General features: G+C 47.5%; 1 protein-coding gene across 1 annotated transcript in view; it reads left to right on the top strand.

Moving 5' to 3' along the window:
- The window catches only part of RBM20 (RNA binding motif protein 20), a 180,984-nt gene that overhangs the window by 129,838 nt on the left and 35,525 nt on the right, over positions 1-15,621 (top strand). Inside the window, 4 exon segments of the mRNA XM_035724099.1 lie at positions 2,351-3,437; positions 4,721-4,782; positions 6,825-6,919; positions 7,266-7,363. Of these exon segments, the coding sequence (XP_035579992.1) occupies positions 2,351-3,437; positions 4,721-4,782; positions 6,825-6,919; positions 7,266-7,363 (1,342 nt within the window).

Raw genomic sequence — 15,621 nt, forward strand, 5'->3', positions numbered from 1 at the left:
TGTCTCTTCAGTGACTTATGGTAAATTCTTGATTTCTCACAGAATGGGCAAGAGTAATCCAAAATCATTTTTATCTGGCTCTGAAGTGTGCTTTGCTCTTATGTTTGAATGTTGGTGTGCCTGATGTTCTGAGAACTCACTTCAAACAAAGCAGGGCTGCAGCCCATGAAGAGAAGGTGTTCTCAGGGAGGACTGAAAAGCTGCTTGCCTAACCACCTATGCCCCTTCTCTTCTTTCCAAAGCCAGGCTGGGGTTTGAATCCCATGCCTGTATTCACCAATGGTGAGTGTTCGTAAGAAGGTCACCTCATCTTTCTGCACTTTAGATTCTTGCCTTGCAAGATGGGGTGAACCTTTTCCACCCAATAGGACTGATGGAGACATCAAAGGGGATGACATAGGCTGATCACTGGTCACACAGGAGCATCGCACGCAGTACATGTTAGGCTCTCTCCTCTCTTCCTCTCTACCCCCTCCACACCTCCTCCCTGCCTCCCACAGTTCTCTCAGACCAATGCAAAGTGCCAGCCTAAGCAGAAGCCCTCTTTCCTCAAAGTGTCTCCAAAGTGGGAGAGCTGTGACATGGCACACACTTTCCATGTCTCCCCTTTTTTCCTCACTGGGCCCACCCCCAGCCTCTCTTCTTTGTTTCGTCAGACTTACTCTTCCGGAGCCTGTGACAAGGGTCCCAGCCTTGCTCTTTCTGCCCCACACTCCCATAGGCGTGCTGAAGATAGAGTCTGGGTTGTCCATGGTTACCCCAGTTTCAAATGCTCAGTCCTCTTCTTCCGGTTAACGTTAACATGACCTGGGAATTCCAGTTCATCAACATCCCAAACACATTTCCTCAATTACACCCACTACCCAGAAGGAGAGTTGAAGACCCAGAAAATACGGTCTTACCAAAGAGCCCTGACAATAGTAACCACATATCCAGACTTTCTGGGAAAGTCTGTCCCCTTTCCAGATCATGCATCCTGGTTTTTGGTCAAGAAAACACCACAACCAACCAACAGAGGTCACATGAAAGGCACGCGTCAGACAGAACACCGGCTCAGTAAGCTTCTGTGAGAGCCCACCACTGCCTACGACTTCAGATTCAGAGTCTTCACTTGTAACTTTTTTGATTATTCCTTATGCTAATTGGGTTTGAGAGTGGATTGAAGGGAGCTTGATTTCTGTTGCTTTTGAATGTGAAATGAGGATTGGGATGAAAATGTGTTTGGCACAAATATACACATAATTTACTCTGGATGTGAATGTGAAGCCAGCTTTTTTTTTTTTTTGCTTAACATATAGAGTATATGGATTTGCTCATGTCACTAATTTGTTGTGAACAATGACCTTACCAAATTCGAGATAGTATCTACCATTGGCAGTGATTGGGGTGCGGCATGGATGGGGAGAGCGGAGACCAGGGGATTTTAGTATGTTGGAATGTTTCCTCTTTTAACCTTGGTGTTGGGTATACTTCTTTGAATGTTTTAAATATTACATAATAAAGTAGAAATTTACATCAATAGTAAATGATTCCTTGACATTTTATTATGTAGATATATCATAATTTACTTCGTTTAAACCGTCCCCTAACCCTTGTTATTGGAAATTGGTAATTTTCAACTTTGGACTCTTAAATGATGTAGTATCATTAAGCACCTTTGGGCATCAAGTTTTGTCTGCATTATTTCCTTAGGACAGATTTATAGAATTGAGTTATTAGGTCAAAGAGTTTGGCTGTAATGAGTGCAGATTTTCAGGCTATCTTTTAACAAAGTTGCACAAGTTTACACTATATCACGAACATTGTGTCCACTCTACTTTATCTTATCAGTACTGAATGCTCTTAATAAAAAAATATATCTATTTGGGCGCCTGGGTGGCTCAGTTGGTTAAGCAACTGCCTTCGGCTCAGGTCATGATCCTGGAGTCCTGGGATCGAGTCCCACATCGGGCTCCCTGCTCAGCAGGGAGTCTGCTTCTCCCTCTGACCCTCCTCCCTCTCATGCTCTCTGTCTCTCATTCTCTCTCTCACAAATAAATAAAAAATCTTAAAAATATATATATATGTATTTTTGCTATTTTGCTAGAGAAAAATTTTTTTCTAATGGTTTTAGCTTGTATCTGTGATTACCAGTGAGATTGACCATTCTGTCGTAAAATAATTTTTTCTATCGGAGTTTTTAAACAAATTGGTATATGTGTGTGAGTACAGGCTTTTTGCAGACTCACTTGTATGTGGGGTTTGTGAGGGTGGGTTTTATAGGAGATGGGGGACCAGGGATAAGCGAAGAAAGAGCCTCTGGCACCCTGGGTGAAAACTAGCTGTGCATCTAGATTTTGTGTTTCTGCAGTGCCGCCAAGCTCCTGGACAAGAACCCATTCTCGGTCAGTAACGCGAACCCTCTGCTTCCTTCGCCTGCCAGCCTCCAGCTGGCTCAGCTGCAAGCCCAGCTCACCCTCCACCGGCTGAAGCTGGCACAGACAGCTGTCACCAACAATACCGCGGCCGCCACAGTCCTGAACCAAGTCCTCTCCAAAGTGGCCATGTCCCAGCCTCTCTTCAACCAGCTGCGGCATCCGTCTGTGATCAGCGCCCCCCACAGCCAAACTGGGGTGCCCCAACATGCTGCAACCATGTCCAGTGCCCGGTTTCCCTCTAATGCAATTGGCTTCTCACCCCCCGGCCAGACACGAGGCCCAGGACCCTCTGTGAGCCTTCCCAGCCAGCCCTCCAACGCCGTGGTGATGCATCCTTTCAGTGGGGTCATGCCTCAGACCCCTGCCCAGCCAGCAGTCATCTTGGGCATTGGCAAGACTGGGCCTGCTCCCGCTGCAGCAGGATTCTATGAGTATGGCAAGGCCAACTCCAGCCAGGCGTACGGCTCTGAAACAGACAGCCAGCCCAGCTTCCTGCCAGTCGTGGCCTCTACCACAGGCAGTGTGACCTATGAAGGGCCCTACAGCCACTCAGGGCAAGATGGCCAAGCTGCCTTTCCCAAGGACTTCTACGGACCCACCTCCCAAGGGTCGCATGTGGCAGGTGGATTTGCAGCTGAGCAGGCCGGGGGCGTGAAAGGCGAGGTAGGTCTGCTGCTGCCGGGTCCAAATAGCCAGTGGGAGAGCCCCCACGGATTCTCTGGCCAAAGCAAGCCCGATCTTACGGCAGGCCCTAACCTGTGGCCTCCACCCCGCAGCCAGCCCTATGAGCTGTATGACCCCGAGGAGCCCACCCCAGACAGGACCCCTCCTTCCTTTGGGGGTCGGCTTAACAACAGCAAGCAGGGTTTCAGCGGTGCCCGGCGGCGGGCCAAGGAGGAGCATGCTCTGCTGTCCGTGCGGCCCCTGCAGGCTCACGAGCTGAATGACTTTCACGGTGTGGCCCCCCTGCACCTGCCACACATCTGTAGCATCTGTGACAAGAAGGTGTTTGATTTGAAGGTGAGTCCTCCATGCCAGCCCGGGAGCCACAGCTGGAGCCTGGGGGGCTCACGACCACAACCCAACGCTTGCTCCTCAGGAGCTAGGAATGGTTCCATCTGGGGACTCGGTGGCAGGATTTTGCCATCAGTACCCTTGATCAAAATGATAGCTATTAGAACCCAAATTCATCTCAGAAATGTATCAGGCTCTTCCTCTCTGGTATGCCCAGAGTACATCATACTGAGTATGGAAGGGGAGGAAAACACAGGCCGAATTTTGGATGAGGGCCAGAGAGCACTTCTCAGGTGAGACTGAGACACATCACTGCAGAGCGCCTCAGTTTCCCATCTGCAAGACGGAGATGGAGCCTCATCACACCTTCCCCGTGGTCATAAGATGCTTTGGGCCCATGTAAGCAAAGGTTTATTATAGTATAAATGCCCCCCTGAATGTATTAATGATGCAGTGAAATATTCCAAAGCAATAATATTAAAAGAGCTAACATATAATAAATCCTTTCCATATGCCAGCAGTAACACTGTGAGGTAGATCCTATTATCAGTCTCATTTTGCAGATGAGGAAACCAAGGCCCAGAAAGAGGAAAGGACTTGTCCAGGGCCCTATAGCTAGAGAGTGGCAGAGTGGAGACTTGAACGTGGGTCTGGTGCTCCCAGAACCTGTGCGGCTTAAGCACTGGGCTGTGCAGCCTCTCTTTGCCCACTCTGCAGAGCACAATGATCCCTGTGTAGTGGGAGTCATGCCACAGTGTCCTTCACCTCTGCTTGGGTCACACTGTGCAAGTTCATCCCTGCCACTCAGTGGCGGAGGTAGGGGGTGGCTGACACTGCAAGGTGATGGCAGATTTTGTCCCTCATAAGCCTTTCTTAAGCTTGGCAGCTCACTGTGAGTCCACCTGCCAGATTTTCCCAACCAGTCATAGAAATGGGTGGGGTGTCTCTGGGGTAGGAGGGAGGGAGGGGGAGGTGGGAGGTGCCATGGGACCAAGGGTCCACTAAGAGGGGAGGAGGGACTCTGGCTTGGGATTCTGGGCTCCTGTCCAAGATGGGTACAGGATGTGGGGGCTGGACGGACAGACAGATGGATGGGAAGGCAGGTGTGGGGAGGAGCCCAGGAGGGAGAGGTGTTGGCAGGGTTGGTCCTGTCTCTGGGCTCCGACTGCCCCCCCCCCCCCCCCCCCCGCCATCCCCAGGCTCCCACCTGACGGGGAAGCCTGCCCTCATCCCTTTCCTTCTCATGGACTCAGTTCTACTTCGGTCACTTTCCTTTCCTTCTGGTCTAGGACTGGGAGCTGCATGTGAAAGGGAAACTACATGCTCAGAAATGCCTGGTCTTCTCTGAAAAGTGAGTGCTGGCCAGGAGAACAGGCGCATGCAGATGCTCAGGAAATATTCACTGAGCACCTACGGCACGTTCTGTTTTGGGTGCTGGGGAAGCAGCAGAGAACAAAACAGGCAACATCCCTGTCCTCAAGGAGCATATACTTAACGTGGGTGAGGGGAGCAGATGATAAAATAAACAAGTGACTTAGGTAGCATCCCTGGTGGTGAACCTAAGCAGACAACAGCGTCAGGACAGGGCAGGAAGCATGTGGGCGCACGCATGTGCCCTCCAGGGGGCTGGCCCTTGCATTTTAAATAGGGTGGCTGGGGAAAGGCCTCTCTGAGGACACCTCAGGAGAGAGTGAAATGAGCCCGTGGCTGTCTGGGGGACAGGTACTCCCAGGGCGGAGGGAACAGCAAGTTTGAAGGCCCTGGTGTGGCCCTGGGATGCTCAGGCAACATTGGTGTGACGAGAGTGGAGTGCTGGGGTGAGGAGCCAGGGAAGGTGCCGGGGCCCATATCCTGAGCTCCTGGGCTTCTTGTGAGGACTTTCTGCTTTGAGAGTGAGTGGAGTATCAGAGAGCTGAACAGAGGAGTGATGCTCTCTGGCTCCACCGAGCTGGGCTGTGGCTGCTGGGCTGAGAATAGAAAGGGGCGGGTTGAGGGCAGAGCAGTAAGCAGGGGGCTGGGGTCCCCCCAGGCAGAGGAGAGGGCACATGGCCCAAGATGTGAACAGCAGACTGGACTTGAGTGTTTTGAAAAAAGTACATTGAAAAGGCTTCCCTTTCTTCTTCACAATAGCCAGTGGGTGGAAGCAACCCAGATGTCCACTGACAGATGAATAGATTAACAAAATGTGGTCTATCAATACACTGGAATATTATTCATCCTTAGAAAAGGGACCTCTGACCCCTGTGACAACATGACTAAAGCTTGCGGACATTGTGCTCCATGAAGTAAGCCAGTCACAAAAGGACAAATACTGGATGATTCCACTAACAGGAGGTAGCCAGAAGAGTCAGGTTCAGAGAGACAGAAAGCAAAATGGTGGTTGCCGGGGGCTCAAGGGAGAGGAAGTGGGGTGTTCATTTTTAATGGGGGCAGCTTCAGTTTTGCAAGATGAAGAGTTCCGGAGATGGATGGTGGTGATGGTTGTACAACAAGGTAAATGTGCTTAATGCCACCGAGTTGTACACTTAGAAATGGTTAAGATGGTAAATTTTGTGTTATGTATATTTTATCACAATTTAAAAAATAATTTTATAAGAGTCTCCCTTTTCTGGCTCCCTCTTTTTTTACTGTGGCAAAATTCAATTAAGATTCACCATCTTAACCATTTTATTTTGTATTTTATTTTATTATTATTATTATTATTATTTTTAGTATGCTCCACAGCAAGGGTGGAGCCCATTGTGGGGCTTAACTCACAACCCTGAGATCAAGACCTGAGCTGAAATCAAGAGTCAGATGCTTAACTGACTGAGCCACCCAAATGCCCCATTTTAGTCATTTTAAAGTGTACAATTGAGTGGTATTTAGCAGATTCACAAGGTTGTGCTAATATTATCACTATGGAGTTCCTGAACCTTCTCATTACCCCAAACCCCATACCCATTAAGTAGTCATTCCCTTTTCCCCTCCCTGCAGTCCCTGGCAACCACTAATCTGCTTTCTATCTCTGTGGATTTGCCTCTTCTGGACATTTCATATGAATGGAATCATTTAATATATGACCTTTTATTACTGACTTTTTTCACTCAGCAAAATATTTTCAGGGTTCACCCATGTTGTAGCATATATAACCTTTTTATGCCTGAATAATATCCCATTGTTTGTAAGTACCACATGTTGTTTATCTGTTCATCTTTTGATCTATATTTGGGTTGTTTTTACCTTTTGGCTATTGTGAATAGTGCCACTATGAACATTCATGTACAAGTTTTTGTTTGAACATCGGTTTTTAACTATTTTGGGCCTATGGCTAGGAGTGGAGTTTCTGGGTCATATGGTTATTCTTCATTTAACTTATTGAGTTCCTGGTTCCCCTTTTCCACCCCTCTCCAGTGCTGGTATCCGGTGTATACTCGGTTCGGCAGAGGGAACGCTGTGTTCCTCTCCAAACAGCACAGCCGTTTATAACCCTGCTGGGAACTCTGAAGGTGAGTAAGGCCTGAAGCAGAAACCAGCGTTCCAAAGGCTTATGATGTCATTTCTTTAATAACTAAACTTCCCTGCTGATGTGCCCTCTCCCCACCATCTATATGTATATATATATAAAGCAAACAGATCCCAAGACACTAAAATGTATTGGTGTTACTGTCTAGGCTCTCACAGACATAAAGCCTTGTTGTCAACATGCCCAGGGGTAAAAATCACACCAATCACTAATCAATATATTAAGAGGAAATTTTATTTTATTTTTTTCCAACTTACATCCTAATAATGACTTTTGAAGGTAAAGTAAATAACTAGGATTTCACACAGCTGGTGTAATTTATCATTTAGATTATGTCTCAAATCTTGGATCATCATACGCGGCCATTCCAGCAAGGTCATTTGCTCAGTCAAATCCCGCATTTCCTTCAGCTTCCCCTGGGACAAATGTGAGTACAGAAGTATCTTCTCCATTGTCATTGTCCAAGCATTTGTATCACCAGCTCCGCCTGGGTATAGAGGTACACAGAGGAGGCTGGGATGAAGCCAGCACAAATGTGACTTTGTGTAGTACAGGAAAACGTGTCCTGTGGGCAGAGGTGTTGTTTAATTCAGCTAGTATTGAAACACGTAGATAAAAAAACTAACATACTTAAAATCAAAAGCATGCCTAGACTTTCTAGCATTCAATATTGGGGGGGAGGTTTGCGCTTTTGTATGTGTGTGTGTTTTTAAGACTTTTTGTATTTTATTCAAGTTGGTTATTTTCTATGATTGGGTAATTCTGAAGATTGAACCAGGAAAAGAAAATGTGTTTGAAAGTAAGGACTGTGTAGTCATGGTATTTGTTGGCCCTTTGGGGAAATAATTGCTTCTGTGAAATCCTTTTTGGTTGTGTTTTCATTCCTCTCTCTACAACCTGCTCTTCAGTCTCCCAAAGCTTCATTCCTCCTTTTTCCACTGATGGTGACAGTCTCCTTTCCCTCTTGGTTTTGCTGTTTGCCCACCGCGTGTGGCCTCTTCCTCCCGAAGCTGTCGGGCACCTCCTCTCCTGAGAACACGTGGAAGGAGGTGGGAGACGCAGAACCAGACCGGCTGTAAATAAAATGTGTGTGGTCAGATCCTGCTAGAGGGCGCGTGTCCGTATGTTTGTGGCCATGCCTGTATTTCTTCCAGTTTGTTGGGGGAAGCGGCTCTTTCTCTCCTCTCCTGCGACCTACGAGCACGAGCTCCTAAGAGCGGGCCCTTGCGTGCCGTCCCCTGCACGCTGCTGCTTTGGGGTGTCATGCAAACTTCGGGAGGGCAAGCTGAGAAGTGTAGGTGTTAGGCCCTGGGGGATGAGTGAGTGGGGAGGCCTGCCTGGGCGGAGATTTCCATTTGTTTGTGTCTGTGTGTGATGTTTAATGGTAGAAGTGCTCCAAGAGGGAGCTCTGGGCCGACAGCCCACGCACGTTCTGGTGAAAGAGAATTTTGTGGTTTCCCTCTCTGCATTCTCCATGCTGAGGGCCATGCCGGGTCAGTGCAGCTTTGGGTCAGTCCCAGGAGAGCAGAATGGCTGGGTTCAGTGTGGAGACCTGTCATTTGTCTTTGACCTTGTGTCTGGATGGGGGTGCGGGCAGTGCCAGCAGCAGCCCCACCCCAGGGCCTGTTTCCCACTGTGGATCATGGAGGCATGTCTGTGCCCACAGCCCTGCTCTGACATCTTAGCCCTAGGACAAAGGGACTGTGACCAGCCTGGGGAGGCTGGATTAGGTGGCAGATGGGCCAAGGGTCGGGGCAGGGAAAGGGAGCCAGTGTCAACTGAGCCCCTTTATAAAGGGGAAGAGGCTGAGTGGTGGAGAAGAAGCTAGAGCGGGACGCCTCTGCGTCTGTTCCATGCCTCAGCCCTGCCCTCCAGCACTGACCCCGTGAGCCCTTTCCTGTGCGTGTGGAGCCAAGAGACCTAAGGTCGAGCCCTAGTCTGGAGTCCACCAGCTCAGTGGCCGCAGGCAAGTCACTTTATTGCTCCGAGGCTCCGTTTCCTTAAATGGGGGCAATCACCCCACTAATAATGACTTTCGAAAGTAAAGCAAACAGCTGCCTCTTTACCCGATTTGGGTAATTGATCATTTGGAGGATGCCTCAAATCTTGGAAGCTTCACACCCTCCGAGCAGCCTCCTGAGGGGTGGTCAGAGCTGGAAGGTGGGAGCGAGGTTGCGCAGAGACCAGAGCTGTTGCGAGGATCACGCATGACACGGACCGACGGCGGCGTGGGAACTGCGCATGCGGAAGAAGCACCGATGGCGGTGATGGAGCAACCAGTCCTTTTAACCCCTTGTGGGGAACCTATCCCGTCCAAGGCCGCGGTGTCCCGTGACTGCCCCACGGCCGATGGCTGGCCGGGAGAGAAGCCCCGTGACCTTGGGCAAGTGTCGATAGTAGGATACCTCAGTCCCGCGCAGATCTGTCTGGTACTTACTGTGGTTGTGTCTGCTCCTTCTTAGAGGCGTCGCCAGGCTCCCATGAAAGCACTCTACTTATGCGTGTGGTGGGCATAAGCGATCTGATGATTCGTGTTGATAATGATTCATAACTCATGTCAGTACACGAGCAGAAGCTCTGAGTGCAACTCCTCCAAACGCCGAGAGATGAGAGTTCATGCGGCTTGAGTCTGAGGAGGGGCAACACTGGGAACACTTCGCTTTCCGCACTGGCAGCCAGCAGGAGGTGGAGACCCCAGACATTGCAGGCTGACGATGCTGACCGTAGATAACATTTATATAGTGCTTGGTAGGTTCTTAGCATTTTCATATGTATTATCTCATTTAATCCCCCAGACAACCCCGAGAGGAAACTGAGGCGCAGAGAGACTAAGTGCTTTGCAGAAAGTCACACAGCTGATAAATGGAAGTGTTGGGATTTGGCCTGGCTCTAGAAGCCTCTCTTGTAACCACTGAGCCCTGCTGCCCCTTTTTGAGGGTCTCTGAGTTCTCTTCCTTGCTATGATTCTCTCTTTAGTGAGCCTTTTCCTTCCCCCCCACCCCGTCCCCATCCACTTCCACGCCACACACTGCTCAGCAGGATCTGAAGCTGCCTTGGGGATGGCAAGGACTTCTTGGGCCTCAGCTAGCCGTCAGCCGTGGAGCAAGGTGAAGGGGCCAGTGAGACCCGGCACCCGAATTCTTCTGCATTGTGACAGCCCCCCAAGATGAGCTTGAGATGTTTGGAGACGTTGCCTACAGATCCAGTGGATGGGGAAGGGCACCACCTGACTGGGCTTACTGTCGTCAGTTCTGTGAGGTCTTGTTGGTCACATGAGCCTTCCCGAGGACGTCTGGGGGACAAGGACAAAGCCTGCCCCAACCAGTCTCCGTGTCATCAGTGCCTGGATGGTCACATTCTTCTGTCAGATTCTGGTCCACCAAATGCAAGTGTGTCTGTCTTTACGAAAACTGGAAATACACAAATACTGACATTTGAAGAGAAGCTAAGAAATGAAGAGCTGATTCATCTGCTAGGGAAAGAGACTTTTCAAGGCTCCTTTAAGTAGCAGAGGTGTCCCTCAGAGAAATTATTGTTTTTTCTGCCTACAAACATTGACCTCCAAAGATAAGCAGATACATCAAGGGGTGATTACTCTGTTACCAAAAGACACTTTTTGAGCCTGGAGGAGTGCCCAGTGGGCTCCTTTTGTATATACATTTCTATTCTTTTTTTTCTGCTTACATAATTTATGCTCTTAGTGAAAACTCAAACAGAAAAGAAATATTTCATGAGGACAGGGAAATTCCTCCATTATCCCCCTCCCAACCCTCATAGAGAACCCATAAAAGCTTTGATGCATTTTTTTCTTCAGAAATGTTTTCTGGTCCTGTGCCAGGGCTTTTTCAGGCCCCCATTCCACTTACATACAGCTTTTCAGAAACACATTTGGTTGAGTAAAACCAGAACCAGCCAGGACTCTGCCATTATAATATCACTGTTATTCATGGAGCAAAGAGCAATTGCTGTCTCTAAAGCTCCCTGTCTTTAAGCAGGAAAGCAAAGCGACTCAGGGCTCTGGGAATGGGCTTTTGGAAGGTCTCTGCACTACTGCAAAATCTAAAAGGATCAAACAACCCATCTACCACCTGCACCAAGCCCAGGCTGGGCTGAACGTTCGCTTCTGTCAGCTCCGTGGGAGGGTGAGCCTTTCATTTCCGTGTTTATTGTTGACAGAGATGGGACACCGAACTGACAGTGGTATGCTGGGTTTGCTGCTGGTGGTGGGGGTGATTTGTGCCCGTCCCTCCCACCCCAGGGTCCCAGGAGAGGGGTGTTCACTTTCACTTAAGCTTTTGCCATTTGACAGAGCAGAGGCACTTTATCCTTGGCTGCCTGAGTCGTCATAAACAGAGTAATCAGGTTTCTGGAAGGGGCCATTGGGGCCTTCTCAGGCTGTAAATAGTTTTCTTGTGCTTGTCCAAGATGCACTTTGCATGCTGACATTTTCACAGCCACCTCGGAGCTTATGTAGTGCTGGTGCTGCCGATGGGCTGCCCTGGCCTGGGAGGCCAGACATCTTTTTCAGGGTTTCTTTCTCACCGGGACCCTGCCCGCCAGAAAACTTGTATAAATAAGGAAACTGAGGCACAGAGAAACATACATGTTTGTGGAAGGCCAGAGGTTTAAGTTGCTCCTCACACCACTGGCAGTTCCGGAACTTCTCTCTGTCTGTCTGCTGTGGCCTTCCTGGTCCATGGCCCAGAGCACCCTGGTCTCCTGACTTGCAGAACGCGTGAAGAGCAGTAACTGATGTGGCAAAGGATACCTGCCCCTCCTCCGCCCCTCCAGCTCTGTCCTTGCTCTTGGTCCCTGGGTGGGGGTCACCTTGTGCATTTTCAAAGCGAGCAAAGAGCGAGGGGGAAACAGGATACCTGAGTCGCTTTTGTTTTCTGGGGTTTTTTTCCTTTTCTTTTTACAAATCTTAAGTATTTTTTTTTTGTTGCAAAAGTAGTACAAACATAGTATAAAAAATCCAAACAGTAACAGAAATATAAAAAAGAGAAAATTCAGCTCTACAGGGAAAGCTGACAATAAATGTCTTATACTGTTCATCTCTAGCTAGTGTACGTGTGCATGTTTAATTAGAAAAAGTATGTATTTTTGCAAACATCAGAAAATGCCGTATAATATTGTGCAACTTGGTTTTTTCAATATGTATTTTAATTGGTGTCTAGACGTCTTTCCATATCTGAACATAAAACCCAATCTTATGCTGTGACACCATCTATTGAATGCCTTTACCTTGATTTATCAAGTTTGTGAATGAGCGATTTTTCAGCAAGACCAGAGTTGTAATCACAAATCAACCACTGTTTAGTTGTCCACAGTTAGTTTCTCCTAGGCATCAGAGTGTAAGATTCTGTGACTCCAAAGTTTACAGGGGTATTGAAGTTACTTGGCAGGTGAACCACCCAAGACCTGTAGGCAGGTCTGGCACCAATAAGAGTAGATGTACTTAAAGTCAAAGCTAGTGTGCTTTATAAAATATATGGAAGTGTCAATAAAGATATCTGTGTCTCCCCTCCAAGTTAAACTAACATCCATAGCTATGCAACGCATGCCCATTTGCTATCTGCATAGTATGTTCAAAATCCACACCACAAGGAATAAATATTTGCCCTGTGTCTGTCCTCAGGTGTGTTTAGCACAAAACCAGAGACTGTGTCAGGTGAAATTAGGGTCACACCTGAAGGAGATCAGGCTGGAACACAGAAATTGCTTATTGAATAAGATCCAATCTACACTTTGTCGCCCTAGGAAGGACTTGGAGAGACTGCTCTCATTCAGCAGGCCCTTTGCCCTAAGTCACATTTTTATTGCAACTTTGTGAGTTATTGAACTGAGTCTCTTCTTTGAACTCATCTGTGAAGCCTGTTCCCACCTGCATCAGAGGGCATGGAAAGGTCTCAGAAAGTTCCTACACAGTCTGTTTGCTGCTTTCACATTTCCATCCATTTATAAAAGATTGAGTTGAAAGGCCTGGGACCCAGCCATGTGAACCATTAGAAGCAGCATCTGGTTTTAAGTAAGTGACTCTGGCGTGTGAAAATGGCCAGCCCAGGCCATTGCAATGGGGGCATTCCAGGTCTGAGAAGGCCTGCAGGCTGACTGAAGTGGCCCCCAGGCTGGGAAAGGATGACTGTCCCTTTAGGTTAGTAGTCAGGACTTTGGTTACAACCCCTGACACCTTAGCTCTCTTAGAGATTTGACTTTGGGCTGACAGTTACAGATGCACCTGTCGCATGTGTGCCTTACAGGCAGAGCAGTGGGTGGGACGTCAACACAGCGCATCAAAAAGTCAAGTTGGTGAAGTCTTAAATGATTCTCTCTAAATACATCTACTCTTCTGCCCCAGAGCACATATACACTTAATACACATCTTTTAAAGTGTAGTTTTTGTAACTTTTAATATATTTCAGATTTACACAAAAGTTGCCATAAAGGTATATCTTTTGCCCAGATTCACTACTCCTTTACATTTTGGTCTGTTTATCATTCTCTGTCTATCTCTCTCTTGTCCTTCTGTTTATCCATCTTAATCTATCTGTCTATTCATCCATCCATCCGTCTAATCATTTATGCATGTTTTTTTTCTGAACCACTGGAGACATTGTACCTCTTCACCCCTAACTACGTCAGCATGAATTTCTTAAGAACACAGACTTTCTCGGGGTGCCTGCGTGGCTCAGCCATTAAGCGTCCGCCTTCAGCTCAGGTCATGGTCCCAGGGTCCTGGGATCGAGCCCCACATTGGGTTCCCAGCTCAGCGGAAAGCCTGCTTCTCCCTCTCCCTCTCCTCCTGTTTGTGTTCCCTCTCTCGCTGTGTCTCTCTCTGTCAAATAAATAAATAAAATCATAAAAAAAAAAAAGAACACGGACTTTCTCTTACATAATCACAGTACAGTTGCATTTTTTTTCTCAGTCGGGGACCATCATAGCATATCCTTTAACTGTTGGGGGAATGAAAGAGACATATATATTTTAAGGAGCCTGCTGGATGCCAGGCATTGCACCAAGGCAATTTGCATACTTTATAGCATTTTTGTCTTCTAAAGAGTCCTGTGGAATCAATTTTTATTTTCCCTGTTTTATAGATAAGCAAACTCAGGCTTGGAGAAATTAAGAAACTTCCCCAGGGTTAGTCACTGGGGAGTAGACGCAGATCCAGGTCTGTCTGATGCTCTCACTGCCCTGGCCCTGGTCCCTGGAGAACTTACGGCCCAGACTTGGTGTGTGTCTGTCCTCAGGGAGGCACCAGACCTGCCTCTTTAGTTCATCCCAATATATCATCTCACCTCTTCTAGGCGCTACAGACACAGAGTCATTCAGGGAGTGGCAGGGCTCTTCAGCAAGGTGCTCACTGCTTGGAACTTATCTTCAGTCCCATAAAGATAAGACCACCCCCAACATAGGCACGTCTGCAGGATGAACATGCTTGTGAACGAATGCATATGCTGAAACCAGCTGATCCCATAGAGAGGGAGGGCAAAACATTACATTCACTGGGACAGCTGGTGGGAAAGACACAGGTTTCCTGCTTATGCCCAGCACAGTTGGGGAAGGTTATCATTGTCCTAGATCCTAGGGTTTAGCTGGGTAAGTCTTCTGGGAGGAGTGGAATTATAGAATTTGGAAGCACACAAACACAGATATTTCACATCTGGAAAGGATTCTCTATGTATAGGTTACCTCCCTCATTCCAGACATTGGGAGACTGAGGCTCAGAGAGGAAAATGAGTTTTTCCCTGTCATGCACCCAACCAGTGGCCAGGCTGGCACTCGGATCCAAGTCCCCTGTTTCCCACTACATCTGGAAACCCCACGCTTCTTACAGCCCAACCCCTTCATCATCTACTCCTACCGTCCTCAAGCAGCCACTGCCCTGCATGCCATGTTTGGAAAAGTACTGTATCTGCCAAAGAAAGTACTTATATTAGTGAGTAATTAACTAGTTACCCGTTTTTATTAATCAAAACCACAGACATAACCATTCAGAATTTCGCATCAGCCTAAGATCTAACCAGGGTTACCATATTGCTAGAATAAAGACTCAACTCAGGTTTTTTAAATGTCAAAAATCATGACCCTCCTTTGAAATACTATTACCTTCAAAGACCCTTAAGGACTCATTAGAAAACCCAGGCTGGGAATTAGTGTATAGCATCTTACGGCATGCTCAAAGGCACTCAGGGTCCTCTGTGCCCCCTGGGGACAAATTTTACTCTAGCTGTTCACCTGAAGACCTCCTTCTCCCTTCCTCTCCCTGTTTGGCTCTCCTCCCTCCCTTTTTCTGCCTCATTGTGTGGATCCGCCATAGGGCATAAAGCAAATAATAGCTGCATTTATATAAACGGTCTCAAGAATAGATTAGAATGATTATGCATATAACTGGACACCTGTTATGAATCAAATATGATTTTGAACCTAATTGAGTTTAATGAAAAGGTATTTTAGATTTATGACAGAAAAGAACATAGACCAAACTATCCTAAATCAAATATTTGCAAAAGAATATAACACAAAAAATGTTTTGTTTTGTTTTTTCCTAACCAGATAGGGTTTCTCACTTGCCCTGAAGCCAGACACAACACAAACAAACCATTAATATGGCGATTCTCAAGATTTTTCAGTCCTCAAGATTTTCATTTCATGGGTCACTTCAGAAAATGAGAAATGGAAGTA

This window comes from Zalophus californianus, chromosome 15 (assembly GCF_009762305.2).
Source record: "Zalophus californianus isolate mZalCal1 chromosome 15, mZalCal1.pri.v2, whole genome shotgun sequence".
NCBI lineage: Eukaryota > Metazoa > Chordata > Mammalia > Carnivora > Otariidae > Zalophus > Zalophus californianus.